The following is a 16,741-nucleotide window of genomic DNA, read 5'->3' on the forward strand; positions in this document are numbered from 1 at the left end:
GTCTTCTTCGTCCTGTATCTCCGTCCTGACGGCAGGAGCTCGAAGAGACAGTGACCAGAAGTGATCCCATGCCTGATGATCAGCAACATCCCCCTGTACTGACCCACATTTGCTGTTTGATTGGCAAGGGGGTGCAAAGGGGAGACTATTCAAACGTGAAGTAATTTGTAGCTGCGGTCTGGTCAGGGCTGCCTGGGACATTTTGCCGCTAGAGGAAAAACAGGTTATCTACCACCTTGCAGTCTCTTCCTCCACTGGTCGCCTACTGGGGTGTGCAGAGGGTGAATCGGCACCTCCCCCCCTCCGCTGTCTGGGGTCACATGGGTGGTTCTGGCCCTGCTATGAACCACAATACATCTGAGCATTGCTTTTTTTCTAGGGGGACGCAGAGCCCTAAACATTTTGTGAACCTAAGTTTGGCCTCATTGAGGGGCAGCATTTCAATATTGTAATGGTTCTAGGGGTTGCTCGTGCGTAAATCGTCGCCACACCTGGCTGGGTTGCCTGAGTGAACCTTTTCTGTCCAGACAGCCACTCGCCCGTGGCTGCCTCAATCGCTCGCAGAATCCGTCAGTGGGCGTTTCTTGAACTTCTTCCAGCAAAGAAGTTCTTTGACGCCGAGTCTCCTCCTACTCTCCCTGCGCGGAAGTCTTCTGCACAGGGAGGGTGTGGGCAGCGGAGGACCCGTGCTCTCCCTGCTGGTCTCCGGCGAGGAGTCCTGGAGCCCCTTCGCTGATTCCCCCATCTGCCCCCCTTCTCCCCTGGTGTTACGCTGATTTCCTTCCCCAGGAGATGGGCTGCCTCTCTCCCTACTGGGACCCTCTCCGGCATCCCTCTGGAGCCTTCCCTCCGCCTCTGGCTCTGGTGGCAGTTCCCTGACAAATATGATTAGGAAGATGAGAGTAGCCCTAAGCATTTTTTAAAAGAAAAAAAGTACTGCATCCGAGTGCTCCTAGGGCCTTTGTGGTGAAGGGCAGTACCAATTTAATATCCTCCCCTTTCTCCAAGGAGCACAAGGTGGCATAAATGGCTCTTTTCCTTATCCCCATTTTATCGTCAGCCTAGCCCTATGAGGTGGTTTATCTACAAGACCCAGCCAGGTTTCAAAGCTCCACAGATCAACGTCCTTTGTAGACTGGGGTAGTGTAACTGTGGGCCATCTGAAGAGCTGCCTTACACACAGTGTGACTGTTCGTCTCAAGTAGCAGAGTCTTACTTTGGCAGCAGCTCTGTCTCAGAGGACTTCCCTGCTAAAAGAGCCTGCTGGTTTCAGCCTATGGATTTCAAGCAAGAGTCTGAGAGGTAAGGTAAAGGGACCCCTGACCATTAGTTCCAGTCATGACCAACTCTGGGGTTGCAGTGCTCATCTCGCTTTATTGGCTGAGGGACCCGGCGTACAGCTTCCGGGTCATGTGGCCAGCATGACTAAGCCACTTCTGGGGAACCAGAGCAGCGCACGGAAATGCCATTTACCTTCCCGCCGGAGCGGTACCTATTTATCTACTTGCGCAGGTGTGCTTTCGAACTGCTAGGTTGGCAGGAGCTGGGACAGAGCAACGGGAGCTCACCCCGTCACGGTGATTCGAACCACCAACCTTCTGATCGGCAAGCCCTAGGCTCTGTGGTTTAACCTACAGCGCCACCTGCGTCCCTCTGTCTCAGAGGACTTTCCTGCTAAAAGAGCCTGTTGGTTTCAGCCCATGGATTTCAAGCAAGGGTCTGGGGAGGTAGCAAGGACTTAAACCAGGACATTTCTACAGCCAACCTCCCCAAAATGTCCAGTCTGCACCTCCAGCTTAGTCAGACAAACTGCAGACTGAACTTTCCATGCCTGGCCTCACAACAAAGGAGACCTTTTTGCTGAGGTGACTGATGTCAAGCCAACGCATGTTAGTGGTGAATGCACGCGCATGAGTTCTTGATATCTTTCTATGCCTTTTTATTTCAGAAAATATTGTGTCACAGATAGCTTTGATAAGAGTTGTTCCAAAAACAAAAATTAATACATACTTTAAGGTTTTCAATGGTATAAGGGAAAAAAATAATTGAGAAGGAATTCCTGAAAAAAGTTGTCCTCTCCTTCCCACCCCTCCAGAGCCATCAAGATGAAATGTAAAATATGGAAGAACAGGCATTTTATTTCAGCTTCCTGACTTAAATTTGGTCCATAATATTAACACACACCCCGCCACAACGGGTACACATTCAACACCATATTCTGTTGTATACTTTGCAACAATTCTGACGTAGTTGTGCACTCAGGATAATAAAGGCTACACTTCTGGAAGACACAAAATCAGGAATAGAGGTAACTGATTTTTACCTGTAGTAGTAGAAACTGACCATCTGCCACCTCTATGATGTGTTTTACATAGCATTTACCTTTTGTTCGAAAATCGCCTATAGAACACGTAAGGATTGTGTGGGCAGAAGAGTTAAAAGGAATTCTGTTTTCCTAACCGCTTTACCAGATAGGCACTTTAAAAACAAGCAAAACCTAAGCTATTTTAAAGAATACAAATTTTAATGCCCTGCTGTAAAAATACCTATATACTGAGCTTTGGAACATTTGTGGTTAGACCTGCAATATTTTGCTACGCAACCTCTGAACTACCTAGGACATGAGGGGCAGGAAAAGGACTGTGAGGTTACCTCTCTCAACCCAGAACAGGTAACAAAGGATAACTCCCCGCCTGGGCAAAAAGTAATAATAAAAAAAACCATCACATTAGATAAACGATTGCCCTATTTCCTCCTCCCAGAGCCAGAGCGCTCACAGGGGACCACAAATCTAGGTGAGCTATTTATTGTCCAGCCTGGGAGGAAAACCACGGGACAAGGAGGGGTGTTAACACTAAACCAAGTAGCTATGAGCTCAGTGCTATGTGGGATAGCCTTTTCCTAGCTGAAGGCACCCCTCAAGGTCAAAATGCACTTGGGGTGTTGTTTAATTATGCTTCGGTGGGTGGGGGGCTCTGAAAAAGACATGCACTGCAGCTGCTGAGATGGCAATCTGAAGCAGACCACCAACGCAGGGGAGAGAGAGTTGGGACTTGGCCTCCACTTTGAGAAGCACCCTTTTCTTTCCCTTTTTCAGGGGTTTTTTTTTTATCAAAAAGGCAGAGCTAAGGAAACCTACACACACAGCTTCTGCTTCAAACTGCAGCCTCAGTGAGCAACTGCATTAAAAACATACACGCGAAAGAACATAACCATACATAACACCTAGTCCTGTTCTCAGTCGTCACAAAAGGACCATAAGAACAAAACGAACGAGACTCCTTGCAGCTTCTGCATAAAGTTTCAGAATGAAAGCTAGTTGTCTAGAATTAAAAGCAGGCAACTGAATCTGGTCTGCTGTGGAACTAAGAGTACATATTTGCGTACTGAGGCTTGTGCTGTAATACAGCAGAGACACTTTCCATTAAGGTACTTACTAAGGAACACCTACCTATAGTAAAAAAAAAAGGCATAGAAAATTGAGGCAATGTGTTCAGCAAAAGCTGTCCCTTTTATGACTAGCTAAACTGGTGTACAAATGTCGGGGGGGGACACACTACATGGAGAGACATACAGAAGAAAGGTACAAAAGGCTACGTGGCAATGTAAGGCACTTGTATTGTTCTGCAATATGCTACACGGTGGCTTGACAACTTTACGCAGGAGGAAGCAAGGTTGTGCAGGCTGCTTTGTGCACCTTTTAAAAGTGATCCTCTGAGCTGCCTTGGAAGACATATGGCGCCGGTTGCTGCAAAGTCAAGCCAGCTCTATTTGGTGACGGTGGGTTGTGTTGCAGCAACTTGGAGTCTAGCACAACAAAGTAAGGAGAGGTCCCAACTTAAAACAGTGGTGTCTCTCTTTGGAACAGTGTCCAACCATGCTAAGGAAGGTGAGGGCAGAAGGAAGGCAGGCCTGGCTCCCATTAGGCTCAACCAACAGAGAGCTGCCTTCACAGCTGTGTCCTGTTGGCTCAGCCCACTTCGCCTGACCTGCTTATAGCACCATCGTCCACCCAGCATCGCCCTTCACTCCTATTCAAAAAAATATACAGATGAGGTATATTTGGGACTCAACAAGGAGCGACAGGCACACGCGGGTAAGTTTGGCTTCGGCTCAGAATGTCCCTAATCTGGACATTCCAGGTTTTGGAGGAAAGGGAAACTGACGTCTCCAGTTACGCTCCCAAGTAGCGCCAACAGTGAAAGAACAAGGGAACAAGAGTGTTTCAACTCCTCATACTCGGCAATGTTCCCAAGGGCTGGGCAACCGGTGGCCAAGCAAGCTCAACCAAGCCCCTGCCTTTGCTGCCCCTCTGTTTTACTGTCCTGGAACATGAGATACAAACACAGCTTGGTGGGTTAAAAGTTACGCCGACTCAACTGAAGGACACTGCGGGATAAGAATGTGTGCACAAAAATAGAAAGCTGGAAATGAAACTTGCACCAGTTACTACAAAAGATCCCATGGGGGGGGGGATATTTAAAATAATAAACCAGGCATCTGGTGGCTTGAATGCCGTGAAGAACCACCCAGTCACTCGCTCGCTGTGAAGGGCTGCTGAACAAGCTGCCACTCCCTAGCCTGTGTCAACCCTTTGCAGAAGCCTCCTTAGCATGCATAAATCGGAAGGAAATGCTGTTGGGATCAAGAATGCAGCAGAGAAAGGCACAGGGGAACATCCACCACCATTTATGGCACAGGAGAACGGACGCTTCAAGCACCCAGTGTCTGAAGCACGAGGTTTCTAAGTAGCACTTGCTGGAAACGGCAGCTGGGCTCCAGTCCCGCTTGTAGGCTGCCCAGGGGCACTTGGTTGGGAATGCTGGACTCAATGGACCACAGGACTATAGGGCGTAAGATGCTCTTATGTTCTTAAAACACGTGCAAAGTGATCCAGTTGCACTGGGGACAAAGGCAAGTCCCAAAACCCTGGAGACTGAGGCAGACACAACTGCACTAAGGAGGACAGCGGATACCGTCCCCTGAAAACCAAAAAGGGCAGCAGTACAAAGAAGCTGTCAGTTCTTCTTGGGTGAAGGGCCCATTCCCTCTCCCAGAATAAGCTTCTCACCGTTAGTTCCACTTCAACAAAAAGAGGAAGTGTAGCAAGTTAGAAAAGGGTGGCCCCCGAGGTAGACTGTACACTGAGTGCCCCCCACCAGCTTTGAGAATAGATGACAGTAGATGGAAAGCAGTTTCACTCATGAGAGAGATTTCCTCTCACCGCGTTCACAACACGTCCACGTATTATTAAGGGTTAGGAACTGCGCAGCGATCTGTGTGGAAGAAACCTATGTAGCCTTAGAAGAACACCATTCTCGGGAGCTGCAAGGAGCAGCCAGAGTGGAAATGGGTTCAGATCCCCTTGGACAAAACTTGTGAAAAAGTAGGGGGGGTGGGGACGCCTGAAAAACAGAAGGCTATGGTTGCCATTCTAAAGACACTCGCTAGGGAAGAACAAGAGGCTTACTTTGGAGCAAACTTGCACTGAATACACTGTACAGGCAATAATATTGCTGTCCTATGTTGGTTTGGGTGGACCACTTGAACATGACAGACCCAGTCATAAAGATTACACCAACACTTCATGAAGGAAACTTGCTGCAGAGGAAACAAAGGCACGAGGAAACTGTCCGCTTGCTAAGTAAGGAGGTCACAGAGCACCCACAGACGTCTGCCCTGATCTGCTATTTCAGTGAGCAGTGAATCTTCTCCCTGGACTAAGGCACAGTCGGCTGAGGATGATTCTCAAGGCCTGGCGAGATGCAAAGCGTGTCTGACACATACCAAGCTGCCAGGCCAGCAGGTCTATTTGTTGGTGTTTCAGGAGAATGTAGTAAATTCTATTTTCGACTAAGAGGAAGCAGTATGGGAGAGAAACTGCGCGCATCTGTCCCCTTCTCCAGAATGCAACTGGCTAAAATTTCAGTCTCTGCAAATAGGCATAGCACAACCCAAAAGTTACATACATACTAAATTATGTTTGTGCACTTTGCCATCATGTTGTAAAGTAGTGGCACATTCTAAATGTTCCGCTAAGATTACTAGATATGTAACAGAATTAGGAAATGCAGGCAGAGAAGGGACCTTAGAGGTTTGCTCCATTTCCCCCTCCAATGACATTTCCCACAAACTCGCTGTGCAAGAGTGCATTGTCTGAAGGGGACAAACCTCCACATACTACCCAAATGTTCTATTGTCCCGGCAACGAAGCAAATCATGTCCTACAGATGCCACCTCTCCAAACCACGAGAGTGAGGTGGGTGATACTAAGTCAGGGAATGGGTTTCCAAGGAATAATCGCTTACAAAAACATCTATGGGTGCAGGAAAAGCAGCAAGAATACATTGGAGAGCAGATTAAAATGAGCAATTAGAAAATACACTGGCTGAGGAAGGGGTTTGGTGTTCCGAAGCCCCGCTGCGGATGGAGAGGGGCTTTTTGGTTACTGCAAACTGTCTGGAGGCAGAGAGAGAGGGGGAAAGAGCTTTTCGGTGTTACGCTGATTCAAGCCGTTTGAAACCGGGCTTGGTGAAGACACAAGGGAAGGAGCTGCTTCTTATTCCCAGAGTCCTTAGTCTCGCATTTTCCATTTCCTCCTCCAAGATTCCTTGAAGACTGTGCTTTGGCTCTAGGGAGACTTGATTTTCTTGGTCCGCGGCGACGTACCATTTTCTGCTTTCACCACTCCATTTTCATGGTAGCCTGAGGTGTGCGGAGAAGGAGAAAATGGTATTTTAATAAAAGGCTTCAATTGGTGCTTGTACAAGCCTTTTAAAGACTCAAAGAATGTAGTCTGGAATGCTGTATTTAGTACTAGAGTTTTAGGGTGAAGGCAGTGCCCTCCACCCCCTCAGCTAACTCTGACAGTTCACATTGTCCCGAGGTTTTCCGAAGCCACAAGTACACTGGCTCCCAGTACGTTTCTGAGCACAATTCAAAGTGTTGGTGCTGACCTTTAAAGCCGTAAACAGCTTCAGTCCTGTATACCTGAAGGAGCGTCTCCACCCCCATCGTTCAGCCCGGACACTGAGGTCCAGCGCCAAGGGCCTTCTGGCGGTTCCCTCATTGCGAACAGTGAGGTTACAGGGAACCAGGCAGAGGGCCTTCTCGGTAGTGGAGCCCGCCCTGTGGAATGCCCTCCCATCAGATGTCAAGGAAATAAGCAGCTATCTTATCTTTAAAAGACAGCTGAAGGCAGTCCTGTTTAGGAAAGTTTTTAATATTTAATGCTGTATTGTTTTTAACACTTGATTGGAAGCTGCCCAGAGTGGCTGGGAAAACTCAGCCACATGGGCGGGGGTATAAATAATAAATTATTATTATTATTATTATTATTATTATTATTATTATTATTATTATTATTATTCCTGCTTCTTTTCGTTCTTGATGAGTATTTTTAAATATATATATTTTCCAATCTGCTGCCCAATTAATCTTTTCCTCCCAGCTGAACAATATATATATTTTAAGAAACGGATTGGTTTGACCAGACAGTCAGCTACACACGAGAGCTAAGGCACATCGCAAGCTGCCTCTCACACCAAGTAGGGCCCCTGCTCCCTCTCGCTCAGTACTGCCTGCGCTGAGCGGAAGCCCCTCTGCAGGCTTCCAGGCAGGCCGCCTCTCGGAGGGGATGCAGTGCACACAGCGCTCAGAGCTCAAACCAGACACAGGTGTGATGCCCCAGCAGGATGCTCACCCGACTCCCTTTTGATGGTCTTCAGCTGCTGCTTGCCATGGGTGGCGGCCGCAGCCGCTGCGGCTTTTTTCCTAGCGCTCTGCTCATTCCAGTACTCCCGCCAGCGCCGCAGCTGAAAGTGGATGAAGCGCCACATCATCCAGGCCTGTGAGAAGCACACCAGAAGCAGGACGCACATCCTGGGGGGAGCAAGCAAGGGAAGGCAGGCTGAGCAAGGAGCCGGCCTGCTTCAAAGGGGCGCCCCGGGGAGTGAAAGAGGCTGCCCATTTAAACACCTGCCTTTCCGTATCGAAAGCCCTGGGGAAACCTAGACTGAGGGCTGGCACACCTAGGTTATCAACTCTGCCACTGCCCATCTTGGGCTGGTGGGCATGTGCATTTTGCTTTGATCCACAGCCAGATCTCACATGGCAGTGTGTGAAAAAAATCTTGAAGATAATGGTGGACAGCTTCATTCGGAGGACTCATTTCCAGAGAGAAGCTATTTGTGCTTGTTTACCCCGAGAACAACAGGGACGCGGGGTGGCGCTGTGGGTTAAACCACAGAGCCTAGGGCTTGCCGATCAGAAGGTCGGCGGTTTGAATCCCCACGACGGGGTGAGCTCCCGTTGTTCATTCCCTGCTCCTGCCAACCTAGCAGTTCAAAAGCACGTCAAAGTGCAAGTAGATAAATAGGTACCACTCCAGCGGGAAGGTAAATGCTGTTTCTGTGCACTGCTCTGGTTCGCCAGGTGCGGCTTAGTCATGCTGGCCACATGACCCAGAAGTTGTACACTGGCTCACTCGGCCAGTAAAGTGAGATGAGCACCACAACCCCAGAGTCGTTCACAACTGGACCTAACGGTCAGGGGTCACTTTACCTTTTACCTTTACCCTGATAACACCAGAAGCTTCAGCTAGACTGGAACCCCATTCAGGCATTACATCACCCTCGGGTAATGTAAACTTTGGGTTACGTTACTGGCAAACCCAAGTGTTTTGCTGTTCACGCATGTGCAGAAGCCGTCTACCGCCATGAACGCATGCGCAGAAGCAGCACATCTGGTAGCGAAAACTTCGGGATACGGCAGACCTCCAGAACGGATCCCGTTCACAACCAAAGGTACCACTGTATATTCTAAACAAACCCATGGCACCTCTCTTATGGCTACAGGCACAGTCAATAATAGTTAAGGAGGATTTCTAACAGGTGCCCACTGCAGTCAACACTGGTGCCAATTTAACACTTAAAACCCGCAGGGGAAAGGGAGGACACAAATCCTGTACGTTATGCCATGGGAAAGAGATGGGAGCTGGACTGACTGGGAGGGAACTGTACTGCTCCCATGCATTACTTCTGCTCCAGGCCTAAATAGATGGAGCCCTGAACTCATCCAGCATCCCTGCCCTTGGGCTTTCTTTTGCTCACCTTCCAGAAACAAAATGCGCCCGAGCCTTACCTGAAAAGTAAAGTGTTGAAGTTTCCTTTCTCGGGGTCAAACGCCTGGTTCTCCACTCGAGCCAGCCCAAAGCCAATGACCAGCACAGATAGGGTGAGGGTGAAAAGCCGGGAAACGACGAACACCACTGCCCAAGCATTAAACCTTGTGGAATTAAGCAGGAGACATATTCGACATTTCAAAAGGGGGATACTTGCCATGCCTCTTAGGTGGGCATTTTGAATAATGTACGGGAGCTTTCAAAGACTGTCAAGAGGCAGTAGTAGCACTTCAGAAGAAATGAATTGCAGGTTATTTAAGTGGTGCACCCACAAAACAATACACTGAGCTGTAGTCAACTAAGTCCTATTCAGAGTAACCTATTGAAATTAACAAAACTATGGCAGTCACTCTTAATTTCAATGGGTCTACTCTGAATAGGGCTGAATGCCACCTATTGGGTGTGCTTCAACTAGTGAGTCCCGTCAGTAGAAGTTAAGGTAAAGGTAAAGGTACCCCTGCCCGTACGGGCCAGTCGTGTCCGACTCTAGGGTTGTGCGCCCATCTCACTTAAGAGGCCGGGGGCCAGCGCTGTCCAGAGACACTTCCGGGTCACATGGCTAGTGTGACGAAGCTGCTCTGGCGAGCCGGCACCAGCGCAGCACACGGAAACGCCGTTTACCTTCCCACTATAAAGCGGTACCTATTTATCTACTTGCACTTAAAGGTACTTTCGAACTGCTAGGTGGGCAGGAGCTGGGACCGAAAGATGGGAGCTCACCCCACCGCGGGGATTCGAACCGCCGACCTTTCGATCAGCAAGTCCTAGGCACTGAGGCTTTTACCCACAGCGCCACCCGCGTCCCTTCTCAGTAGAAGTTATTCAGCAATTATTTTAAAGTCTTTCTTTCTTTCTTTCTTTCTTTCTTTCTTTCTTTCTTTCTTTCTTTCTTTCAATTCACATCTAGAGTATAACAGGAGATGATAGTGGAAAGGAGCATCTAGTCTTAGAATTCCCCAGACATTTGCTAGTGAGCCTCAGAGGCTGAAAGGAAAGCCATGCTTCACCCACAAAGAAGAGCACTTACAGCTTCTCGTTGTTTTCATCTGTGAAGTAGAACAGGCGAGCCAGATGGAAAAGGAATTCAGCTACGTACTGCAGCAGCAACAGGATGAGTCCCAGGCGTGTGAGGCTGGAGAAAGGGAAGGACAAGGGTGATTGCGGCAGAAGGGATGAACACCTTTTGAGCCTCCTCTTCCCTCTCCCTAGCATTTTACCCCAAGAATCAAGATTCCTGCATTGCAGGGGGCTGGACTAGTCGACCCTCAGGGTCCCTTCCGACTCTATAGATCAATGACTTAAAAGGCTGTGCTGCAATCATGGAAACTATCAGGTGAATCAACCTTGATTCCACCTCAGCCCTCTCCTTTCAAAGACCAACACTGAGTTTTACTGTGCTTTCACCCAGGCCTCCCAATTTTATGTGACAAGAACACCAATTATGAAATTTATAAATCAAGCAAAGTCACACATATAAAGTATCAAGGTGGTGCAGAACGACATGTGCAGGTACATTGAACCTTAAAGGTAAAGGTAAAGGTACCCCTGCCCGTACGGGCCAGTCTTGACAGACTCTGGGGTTGTGCACCCATCTCACTCAGGAGGCCAGGGGCCAGCGCTGTCCAGAGACACTTCCGGGTCACGTGGCCAGTGTGACAAAGCTGCATCTGGCGAGCCAGAGCCGCACACGGAAACGCCGTTTACCTTCCCGCTGGTAAGCGGTCCCTATTTATCTACTTGCACCCGGAGGTGCTTTCGAACTGCTAGGTTGGCAGGCGCTGGGACCGAGCAGCGGGAGCGCACCCCGCCACAGGGATTCGAACCGCCGACCTTTCGATCGGCAAGTCCTAGGCGCTGAGGCTTTAACCCACAGCGCCACCTGCGTCCCACATTGAACCTTAAGATACCATAAAAACTATGCAGCGTAATCATAAAAATGACTGGCTCATCCTGAAAAAATGAAAACAACTGAATAGGCCTTTGAACGTAAAGAGGTCTTCCAGAGATGCCTGGAAGTTAGCAGTGAGGATACTTGATGAATCTCTGCTGGAACACATTTGCTACGTTTAAATCACTGGGCTAGTCTTGGGAGGAGGCCATGAGCTTTGCTGTGTAGGAAATCAATTCCTCTACCTCCTGCTCAAAGCCTAGAGACTTTGGGGCAAACATGCTTAAAAAAGAAGAAGTGTGTTTTAACACCGTTACAATCATTGTGAAGAAAAAAGCAGTTGTCTAGGCCCCTGATCCAATGCCATACTTCCTTCCCAAATGGACCCCCCCATGTCCCCATGCTAAATCCCCTACAGCTGTTTTTTTGTTTTGTTTTTTGCCCCAGAAGGTGCTGTTTACTGTAAAAATAGCCATGTTAAGCATCCCTTTTAAAAAGCATGACCAGCACTAATACAGTCAGTGGGAATTGCACCCAACCTCTTGGCCTCTTCTCTGATGGCGGTGCTGTTTTGGGCATGGGACAGGCCTTGGGTCTGACAATTGTCTGACTATCTATTCCTTTATTTATTTTATTCAACAGATTTCTAACCTGCCTTTAAGAATGTCTACTGTCACAACATTGCTGGCATCTGCCTGTCTCGAGAGGCAATGGAGAACGCCTCTGGGGATGAAGTCAAATGGCTGTGTTAGCAGCACCCAAGGGACCTCCCTGGGCTGCAAGCCTGAGCAGTAAGTATGGAGGTCCTGGGGTGCCCAGACCACAAGACCCCCTTCTCGGCCTTGCTGAGGTGGCCCAAAGGAAAGCAGAGCAATAGTTCGGCACCAGCTTGGCTGCAGGAGTTGTTGGAAGGAGGCGAACAAGTCACCATCCAACTGTCTTAGGGCTCCACTCCAGATTTGCCTTTTCTTCTCCCAAATATATCCCACAAAGCGGTGGAAGTTTAGGTTGCTGAGCCCCATCTGCCCGTCACGTCCCTCTACAGCACGTGCAGAAACAGCCTTCTTGACCGTTGGACCCACTATGTTTGCAACATAATCATACAACAAACAACAATATATTAAAGCAAAAATTAATAAACAAAGGGCTTAGGCAGGTCCTCTTAGAAGACTGGAACCCAAGCCTGCTTTCTTGTAAAGTTTAATTTAAAACCGAAGCAAACTATACAGCCTTGGAGCTGCAGACAGAAAAACGCTGGAACTATTTATTAGGAGTTCCTTTTAACCTGAAGAGAAAGCAGGTGTGCAACACTGCCATGTTGAAGATGGTGGGTCCCGCAGCACTTACTTCAAGAGGTATGCTCCAGCTATATGCACTAGATAGAGGCTGATATATTGCAGCTGACGAGGAATCTCTTCCTGCAAAGAAAGGGGAGACCAGAAGAAGCCAATTTGCATCGTAAGAGGCAATGACTGGCTGCACCTAACACGGGCGAAGCAGAGCGGGTGCAGTCAAATGCAGGGCCTTGGTGCATCTCACATCAAAGAAATACGCATGCCAGTACAACACACTGCTGCACTTTCCACAAGGCTTCCATGGAGAAATTCAAATATGTTAGTGAAAGGGTGTCTTTCACACACCACTAGGACCCGAGTAGGAGAGCAGGAAAAGTGCTTTTCAAAGTATTTTCTACAACTGTGAAAATGTACTGTGGCTTTCCTTGGCCTTAAGAAAAAGCATCAACTTGGAAACTTCTTTATCAGTTTACCGTATTTTTTGCTCTATAAGACGCACCAGACCACAAGACACACCTAGTTTTTGGAGGAGGAAAACAAGAAAAAAAAAATATTCTGAATCTCAGAAGCCAGAACAGCAAGAGGGATCACTGAGCAGTGAAAGCAGCAATCCCTCTTGCTGTTCTGGCTTCTGGGATAGCTGCGCAGCCTGTATTCGCTCCATAAGACGTACACACATTTCCCCTTACTTTTTAGGAGGGAAAAAGTGAGTCTTATAGAGCAAAAAATATGGTAATATGTGGCTTTCCTTGGCCTTAAGAAAAAGCATCAACTTGGAAACTTCTTTATCAGTTTAATATTATTTTAAACATGCATTCAATTTTTTTAAAAAAAATTGTATAAAAGAAACATATTTATTTCGCTTTGTATTCAACAACTCTGCTGGTAACAATGGGTGAATGGAATCTCATGCGGACACGTGAGTGGGTTGGCAGAGGAGGGACTGATCTCTCTCGCTCACCCACTGGCTTAAAAAATGCAGGCTAGTAGCTTTTGTGGCCTCATCAGCACAACACCCACCCACCCACCTCTACTGGCCTCCTAAGAACCCTAAGAGAAAGCTAGTTAGGATGATGGTACTCACCTTCCGCACCTTTTGGAAATATAGTTCAGGCAGTGCATGCAGCCAGTAGGACAGCTGGCAAAGGTAGAAAAACTTGACCTGGAACCTAATGTTTTAAAAGAAGACGGGCATTTCTCAAGCACTTCTTAAGCATCCACATGAAGCAAAACATTTTTTGCCTTTCTCCTTCCTGACTGTGAGGTCCTCCTTTGGAAGCTTAACGGTACAGACGTTTCAGAAACGGAGGATTCCTGAGACTGTCTTAGTGGATGAAAGCTGGCCACTGACCCTTGGCAATTGCTACTGCAAGATATGTTGTGACGAAGGGGGAGAAAGGGAAACGAATCACTTCTGCTAATCTGGTGTGCTCTGGCAGGCGAGGAAGCAGATGGCCACATCCTATCTCTGTGCTGGGTCCCAGGCAGAGATGTGAGTTTGCCAAAGTGGTGCTTTCATGGCCGTGCAGCCGTTGTGAACTGCTGAGAGACACCGCTAGAGGGATGATAACATGAGCGGAAGCCTGGCTTGGTTATAATTCATGCTCAGTGATGACAACTCAGGAATCGGACGTATCACTGACACATAGACTATGGAAAAACTACACGCTGTATCCAAACAATATTTATTTAGGACCCATGGGGCAGTCAAGGATATTGATAGGATTTATGACTGAGGCTGATGAGACAAAAAAGTTCCAGAATACCTGCACAGCCTAGCAGAAGAGAAGCCTTGTGAAATCAGGAGCAGCTTGTTTCTAATGCCAGCTGTGAGGGTCTCTGGGGTAACGTTTATGCCTGTTAAGATGCTCTGCTTTACAGTAGCACTGAAATGTTTTCAGGATATGGAAGATTTTTTTTTTTAAAAAAAACTGCATACTTAAACTGAGGCAAGCAAAACTAACCAAAAGCCAGTTTATAAATCTCTAGTGGAATTGCCTTGAAAAAGTATGAATACCAGAGTTGAGAGCAAAACTGTAAATTTATCGTTTCAATTCCTTCATCACCTGCCCAAATTACAAGGGCAGGGTAAGATTGGATGTCACCCACGGTGAGTGATAAAGGAAGTGAGGTCACATCAGCACAATACACTTAAAGCAGTATCATGCCACTATAAAAAGTCATCGCTTTCCCCAAAGAATGCAGGGACATGTAGTTTGTTAAGGGAGCCGAGTGTTGTTAGGGAACTCCTGTTCCCTTTTGAGATCTACAACTCCCAGAGTTCCCTGCAAAGAGGAATCAATAGCTACACCACTCTAGGAATTGTAGCTCACGCCGGGTGCAGGGGGGGCGGGGAGAGATGTGGGCCTCTTGACAATTCTCAGCACCCTTAACACACACCAGTATCTCAAACAGACCCATCAATCATGCCATTATGTGTGCACTTAAATCACCGTTAAAGGAAATGTCATCATTTTCCCTACATTCCTACAGTGATCAGGGTGTGGTCTGAAAGCACCTGATCTAGGGGTAACCACAGCTTGGCACCTTCGGTTCCACAACAGGAGAAAGGTGAGATATAAAATGTAAGGAAAATAAAATGTAATACGGGATTTTAGTTCAAGAACCAGACACAATTTCTCAGAATGCATAAGGAACTCCATACGAGTGTAGAATCAACACAATCTTTTTTATCTGGCTGGGGCAAACCTTCCGGAGGGGTAGTATTTGAAGCTCCTTTCATAAAACACCCTTCTTGAGATGACATGACGTTATTAATACTGAAGGGAAAAAAACTTCAGGGACACAACTGATACATCAGAGAGAATCTAAGGCGTACTTTTCTGGAACTGCAAGGTCGAAAGGTGTGCTTGACCCCAACATTCCTGAGAGAAGTATCAAGATCAGGATTTGCAGACACAAGAGCAGAAAAACAGACGTGAAGTTTGCTAAGGCTGCTGTCTGGATTACTTGGGAACCAACTTCCTGTGGTTGGGACACAAACCTTTAAGCGCCCAGCAAAATGAGCAGTCCATTCTTCCCCTGCTCTAGACTGCTCCTCCCAACACCTATCGGCAGACGGTTTCCTTTTCCTTGGAAAGGGAAGCAGCCACAAGAGTTGGCCTCATGGGGAGCAAGACCATTTATGAAGTTGAGTTATTGCCCACAGACAGTTTGGAGGTACGAGGACACTCCTACAAGGAAAGTGAAGTCCCCCCATTCCCTGGAATAAAATGGTTGCCTTTAAGCCTAACAACAGAATTCACTACCACAAGTCATAGTGATTGCTTGCCCCTTGGAGAGCTCTAGAAGGAGATGAGATCATCTTGTGGAGGAAAGGCTACTGGTCCTGATGGCTATGTCTTGCCTCCAGTAGCAGAGACCCTATGTCTCTGAATACAAATTGCTAGGGATTCCAGCGCAGGAGAGGAGAAGGCTCTCAAGCTCATGTCCTGCCTGCCCGTTGGGGCATCTGGTTGGCCACTGTGAGAACAAGATCCTGGAGCAGAGAGGTCTTTGGCAGGAGCCAGCAAGGCCGCCTCAGGTTCTTAAGGACAAGGATTAAGCTTGCAATATCAGCATTGCACACAGGAGGGCGCTGCAAGATCACTTCTGGCCGGGTTGAAGATGCTACTGAAGTACTCAATTCACCCTTATTCCTGTTATCACTCACTCCTGACCTCAGATAAACCAACAAGGAAGGAAGTGGTTGTACTCTGTGGCTACTTACGGGAGATGAACATGAGGGTAGTTCTCCCACAGACTCTTGGGGTTTGATAAGTATCCTTCCTGAAATGAAGGAAGACACACAAAGTAAGAGAGGGAGTGGGGAAGAAAGGTGAGTTAGCAGCGAAGTCTGGCTAAACAACAGTCACTCAAGTCCCCATCGCCTCTGCTAAAGTTGATACATCTAGGTGACAATTGCAAGCTATTGCGGAAGACTCTGTGCAAAATATAGACACCTTTACTTTGTACAATAAGCAAAAGGTGGGGAAGTTCTTTCTACGACAAGGGTGGGGAACCTGCGACCCTCCAGATGTTGTTGGACTACAACGCCTAGACTACCTGGCAAGGCTGTCAGGGGCTGATGGGATGCAGAGTTCAGCAACAAATGGAGGGCCACAGGTTGTGCACCCTTGTTTTTCAGCAACAGCAGTTGCAGATGAGTGGGGTTGGTTGTTGGCCTCTGTCTGTCTCGAGGGACAATGGAGTGGCATCTGGGGACGAAGTCAAATCTCTGTGTTAGCAACACCAAATGACCTCCCTGGGGTTCAAATCTTGGCAGTGTGTCTGGAGGTCTTGGGCTGTCCGGATAACAAGACTCCCCTCTTGGTCTCTGTGATGTGGTCCAAAGGAAAGCAGAGCAATGTGTTTGGC

At 47.8% G+C, this 16,741-nt stretch overlaps 1 protein-coding gene across 1 annotated transcript in view; it reads right to left on the bottom strand.

Annotated features, from left to right (window-relative positions):
* Positions 1 to 1,922: 1,922 nt before the first annotated feature.
* Positions 1,923 to 16,741, bottom strand: part of TRAM2 (translocation associated membrane protein 2) — a 43,060-nt gene continuing 28,241 nt past the window's right edge. The window contains exons 5-11 of the mRNA XM_083730711.1: positions 16,095 to 16,153; positions 13,449 to 13,533; positions 12,417 to 12,487; positions 10,209 to 10,313; positions 9,142 to 9,285; positions 7,703 to 7,881; positions 1,923 to 6,705 (exon numbers count right to left, since the gene is read on the bottom strand). Coding sequence (XP_083586837.1) covers positions 6,632 to 6,705; positions 7,703 to 7,881; positions 9,142 to 9,285; positions 10,209 to 10,313; positions 12,417 to 12,487; positions 13,449 to 13,533; positions 16,095 to 16,153 — 717 coding nt within the window. The 3' untranslated portion in view covers positions 1,923 to 6,631. The remainder of the gene's footprint in view (positions 6,706 to 7,702; positions 7,882 to 9,141; positions 9,286 to 10,208; positions 10,314 to 12,416; positions 12,488 to 13,448; positions 13,534 to 16,094; positions 16,154 to 16,741) is intronic.

Source organism: Podarcis gaigeae (genome assembly GCF_964106915.1).
Source record: "Podarcis gaigeae genome assembly, chromosome: 3".
Taxonomy (NCBI): domain Eukaryota; kingdom Metazoa; phylum Chordata; class Lepidosauria; order Squamata; family Lacertidae; genus Podarcis; species Podarcis gaigeae.